The 5658-nt window shown below is 32.7% G+C and overlaps 1 protein-coding gene across 1 annotated transcript; it reads right to left on the bottom strand.

Annotated features, from left to right (window-relative positions):
* Window positions 1-874: 874 nt before the first annotated feature.
* LOC127119471 (rhamnogalacturonan I rhamnosyltransferase 1) lies at window positions 875-4251 on the bottom strand. The gene is made up of 9 exons (XM_051049705.1): window positions 3888-4251; window positions 3542-3812; window positions 2751-2818; window positions 2581-2669; window positions 2329-2491; window positions 1951-2240; window positions 1664-1868; window positions 1410-1567; window positions 875-1340 (listed from the first exon to the last, which is right to left on the bottom strand). Exons 2-9 carry the CDS (start codon window positions 3765-3767, stop codon window positions 1064-1066), a joined length of 1476 nt encoding a protein of 491 aa, XP_050905662.1. The 5' UTR covers window positions 3768-3812; window positions 3888-4251; the 3' UTR covers window positions 875-1063.
* Window positions 4252-5658: the final 1407 nt, after the last annotated feature.

Raw genomic sequence — 5658 nt, 5'->3', positions numbered from 1 at the left:
AGGCATAATCCTACTTTTGAGTTATGCTGATTTGGTGAAAGTTTATAACATAATTTACTTAAGTATTATGTAAGTTGTGTTACAAATGTAATGGAGTATCGTCTAAATTTATCTATATATGCAAGGTCTCTAAAAACCCATAAACAAATTTTTACTAGTAAAATTGTTTTGAAAGTATAAAAGATTTTGACTATAAAAGAATTCATACATGTCGTTTTTGATATGAACTTACCACATATCTATGGTAGAGGTAGAATTGTTTGTGTGTGAAGATATTCTAAAAAATATGCTAAGTAAATAAAGATAAAGAAAAATCTCAAAAAAAAAAGGCAACCTTAAACATATCAATTTAAGAAACGTAAAATGCAGAAATAAATCTAATCAATTGAATACACGACTTTTAAATTATATATTTACATGACTATTTAATTTTTTTAACATTGCCCTAAATTATTAAAAAACATATTTTACATCCTTTAAAAAATTACTTGTTCTCATTTAATTTACTTGAAAAAACTAAAAGTACTAATTATATTTTGTAAATTCCTTCTGATGAACATATTCCATAAGAATACAAAATTATTAAAAGATATATAATCTAAACTAATAAAAATATATTTTAGAAATAATATTATTTAATATAATAAAATCAGTTATGTCTTCCTGACAGAACATACATATTATGAAGAGGCACATGGAACCTCTTTGACATTTAGTGTCAGACCAATTCTAACAATATCAGTAATGACAACTTGACCAACAGATACAAAATTAAAGACTTTTTTAGATTCATTAATTTACAAATTAAAGCAATTCTTTTAAAGTTTATGCCTTAAGTAAATTGACTAATATTTATTGAAATGAACTTTTAAAAGAAGAAAAAATAGTAATTAATAAAATGTAAATGAAGGGCCATGTTTTTGCAAGCCTCAAAAGAACAAATATTTCCATATTTTTTTACACTTTTGAAAGCTACATTGGTTTCCTACAAAACTCTTGTATACTTATAGATCTTAATAGAATGGTTTGCAAAGAAATAGAGTTTGGGATTGCTCCTCATAACTCATGCTACTTGACTACTAGTGTTGTGATGGCCTAGAAAGTCATCACAATTTGTTTCTTCACACAGACACTCATGAGGGTTGGCATAGAAATAGTCCTCCTCCTTCGGTCTGTCGAGTATAACTGTACGCCGAGTTGGCCTCACAGTTCTCTTTTCATGAACCTGTTTCACACCATCTGCGAATTCGTTCCACTTTAGCGTTCCGTTTTGATGCATGTCAACCAATTCCACGAGCTTTTTTCGATCCAACAAGATTGTTTTTCGAAAATTGGAATACCTGCAAACGATCGAATTAGTTACATGTAAATGCATGTATTTACTAATGCAGTGAATCGTAGGTACATGCCTGCGATGGCCTTCAACGAGTCTTGCCATGTTGCCATCGTAAGTAGGGATAAAGGTGTTACTAGCAACTGAAACCATAAAATCCAAGGCTGCCATCTGAGATGAATGATTCTGGAAATACTGTAAATCATCACGATCTAGCAACGTTTCCTTTTTCACCTGAATTTGTAAATGCGGAAAGTCAGATGTGGCAGAGAAAGTCAGATTGCGGTAACAAGTTTCAACAGTTGTGCGATAAAATGTTGGAAAACTCACAAGTTTAGGAAACGCTGCTCTTAGTTGTGCAAGCCTACGTTCACCGCCATAAATCTCGCCCGCTGCAATGTAAATCTGTGTCTCCCTACCAAAACCTAAGGCTTGAAGAACTAAGGCCGCCTCCTCGGGTGTCAAAGGACATAGACCCTGCGATCTCCTCTCATCAGAAACTATCTCCTTTTCTCTCCACCAAGGGAATGCATACCTGAATTACACGATGCGTAATCAACATTATATCTCATATAGACATCTCACACAATCTTAGATCACAAGTAAAATAAAAAGACCTCATTCTTTTGAGCTCCTCGGCTTCTTTATCCGTGCAGCCCTGAGTACAACCCGAGAAAGCCAACATATCCATCTCGTATCTAAGATGCAATGCCACAAAAGGTCCCTTCTCATGAAGCATCTGAATCAATCTGCGCCCCAAATTCTCAATTTGAGGAGTGAATTTAATTGCCTGGTAATTGACACGGCACCTGAGTTTCTGAAGATCAAGTGGGAGACCGTTATTAGCTAGACGCGTATCAGTTTTGTTGAAGTGTAACACCTTATGCTTTCTAAAAACTGGCAGAATCTGCAGTGTTGAGTCAATAGCATTGGATTAAACAAAATGTATATACTTTTATACACTCAACAAAGTGCAGCTCATAACAGAAGCACACCTGCTCCAAGTAATATTTTTCATTCGACCAGCTAACAGGAGGCATCTCGAGGCTAGTATATCCATATTTACTACTAAACTTTTTAGGAACTCGTTTCACTATTCGAACTTGATCTCGCAAAGAATCAATGAAATGCTTCACATCAAAAATGTCTTCAAAATTACTGCAAAAAGAAAACTACCGAACTTGAAAATGACAACGAGGTTAAATTAGAGGATACTCAAAAAAAAGTCGTCAGAACAAAGTATATACCTAGGGTCTGCCCAAAACGATGTCTTATCAAGCTCAGGCACGACCAATGTGAGATTCAACAATCGAGCAATTGTCACCATGTCACATATCTGAAATATAGTACCTCTAAATGAGTATTCAATCTTATGATATGATACAAACAGTGAAAAGTTAAAACATGGAGTACGAACCGCAGCACGCATTTGATTCAAGCCACCATTGCATGAAACTCTTAGAAAGCCATTACTTGTATAATTTCCTGAAAGTTGTTTGATCAAAAAGCTTTAGTATTTACCAATATGAGTGAGAAAATAAAAGTAACAAACATTATACATATTCTATAGCTATCCATCAGACATGTATATCAATAAACACTGGTTTATAGAATCACTATAAAGCAACTCATTTTTAGCCGGAAATCATAAAAATTAATAGAGACCCTTAGAATCTTCTAAGATTGAGATCTGTTTTTCTCTCAATTCATAACTTATCTTGTTCTCATCATATATCAATGTCATCAACCATTGCAGAGCTTAAGGTGCAATGAAGCACGGACACCCTGAAAACGACATTGATACTGACACAGTCGCACCAATAATAATTTGAAAAAATGAATAAATTAAACGTGATCACAAGCATCATTGTCTGACTCTGTGTCCACCGACGCGGACCCTGACACGCATTTTTTCAGAAGTTTCGGCGCTGCAGAGTTATGGTGTACCTCATCATTCATGCTCCCAACAGGTTTCACAATCCACAATTCAACATTAAAACAAGCAAATACCAAAAAAAAAAAGAAAGCAAATTTACCAACACAAATACAATTTGCACCGCATTCAGTTATTCATCTCAGTCATAACCATCTAACACCAGATAGTTTCATAACGCGCGATCAACAATCCACATAAACTTCATTTCTCAACTAATTCATATCAAAGGCAAGAAAAACTCAATAGACAAGAATCTGAGTCAAGAAACTAACTTGGAGGAAGAAAAACAGGAGGCAAATGATCAACACCATTTTCAGGTTGTTTGGGAAGCTGAATTTGCGCAATGTTATATATACCACTAGTAATCCCAGAAATCAAATGCGAATGCCATAGTTCAGTCACTGTCACTAACTGAACCAAACAAATCCAAAGCACAATGCTTGAACACAAACGAACAAACCAAAACCTCAAACGTATACCCTCTGATCTAACCTCCATTTCTTATCCACACACCTCATTGCCGCTTCATTGAAACCTTCAAACCTTCACATAAAAACCAAATCAGTATCACAAAAAAAACACATTTTTGCACATTCATTGTAAAATTCACAACCCTACCTGACACAAAAATGAAATTTCTCTGAAATTGAAACCGACCCAGAATTGAATTATCAGTATATTAATGCGGGCTAGGCTCAAAATCAGATTTTTATTATTGGCAAACAGAATTTGAGTTTTTCAAGAATTGAAAAAGAAAAATGGTAAGAAGAAGAAGAAACAAAGATCCAAGAAAATGGATCAAATCTGAAACATCAAACAAAAATGAGAAATGGGTTGTGAAAAATGCATTCTTTTCAGGGAAAATTTGATTTCTTTTTCTTCTCTTTTCACACTGATTTTGCCAACTGCGATTGGAAACTCTATCTTTTTTTTCTCAGTGAAAGGAAAAAGAAATAATATTCGGTTTTTATTGAATTTTGATTTTTTTTTTCATTCACGTGAAGTTTTAAAAGGGAAATTAGTAAGTAGAGTTAGTTACCTTTGTTGATGAAATGATGATTAATTAATACTAAAAAGGATGCGAATATTATAAAAGTGGAAAGAAAGAAAAATTAGTTGTTATTATTAATTCTAGTATATCTTGTTAGAAGACTATTAATTGATGCAATCTCTTTGTTTTATTTTATTATTGTCGTAATAATTTAATGTGTTTATTGAAAACTTTTATAATGTCTTTTTTTAATTTCAGTTTTTAATTGAGTCAAAAAAGTTTAGTTTTTAATTTTCTATCAAAGTGCAAATAGAATTTCGGAGATGATTTCCAATCAAGCTCCTATCGAGTCTTCATTCATCACATAATGAGAGATGAAATATTCAACCTTGTTTGGAGAGATAAATGATGCATATTTATCCTCAAGAGTTTTAAGTTAGGGATTCAGGGATCTTTCCAAAATCAAGTATCATGATCATCATTTAAAATCGATCAATGATGTAGGGTTTAACGTGCTTCGAGCCAAGATAGAAGAGTTAGAAAAAGAACCACGTTTATATTTAGCCATCATGACTTACACCCATAGCTTATCAGGACTCAGGATCTTCCACTATTTGTCAAATTAGTTTATACTTATACATTTGATTCATCATACACAAACTCCTAAACCATAACCCTTATCTCCTTAAGGACGACATATCTTTTCCCACGACACTAAATAACATATGTAATGTTCAATCGAAGACCCTAAATGAAATATTTATGGATTATCTCGACTTTTTCACACACTAAGGCATAAATATTTGTTGTTTGCATGACATAACCTAAATTGCAAAACGAGAAGACGATACAAAAGTTATCCTTCACGTAAAAGGAGATTGTTAGATTTCAAACTTAATAATTTCTTGTATATTTATCTAGAATAAAAATATAAGAGTTTTGAGAAATCATGTGGTGAAGCATAGAGGCTCCTAAATAGGTTATGAGAGCTTGTGTGTGATCATTAATGCCTAGACCTTAACTAAGCATATTTGCAATGTAACTATGTATATTCAGATTAATTTTTTGGTTAAAATAAAAATATAAAATTTATAGCACATCTTTAATAATATTCACATGCTCTTCATTTTTCTCGGCCACTAGGATCAAATCATCTGCAAAGCAAATATATGATATTTTAGGCCCCTCTCCTCTAAAAAAGATAAGGATTTCTAACTTACATTATTGATCTTATCATAAATTAGACTAACATAATCTTTCTAAAGTAAGAAAAAAAAGGTAATGAGAAAAAAAGTTTCCTTGTCTAAGACCTCTAAAGAATCTAAATAGGAACGTAGGGTCTCTATTCCAATTTATACTTATAGAAGCAGAATAAATAAAATTATGTATTGATTTCCA

This window comes from Lathyrus oleraceus, chromosome 2 (genome assembly GCF_024323335.1).
Source record: "Lathyrus oleraceus cultivar Zhongwan6 chromosome 2, CAAS_Psat_ZW6_1.0, whole genome shotgun sequence".
Lineage (NCBI taxonomy): Eukaryota > Viridiplantae > Streptophyta > Magnoliopsida > Fabales > Fabaceae > Lathyrus > Lathyrus oleraceus.
Note: the sequence above shows the minus strand (reverse complement) of the source record. Positions and strands in the feature narration are given on the sequence as shown.

Coding starts and splice junctions, on each gene's coding strand:
- LOC127119471 (XM_051049705.1), bottom strand. CDS start 3,767: ATGGAGGTTAGATCAGAGGGTATACGTTTGAGGTTTTGGTTTGTTCGT. Junction 2,670..2,750: donor TGAATCAAATGCGTGCTGCG/GTTCGTACTCCA, acceptor ACTATATTTCAG/ATATGTGACATGGTGACAAT. Junction 2,241..2,328: donor AAAAATATTACTTGGAGCAG/GTGTGCTTCTGT, acceptor TCAACACTGCAG/ATTCTGCCAGTTTTTAGAAA.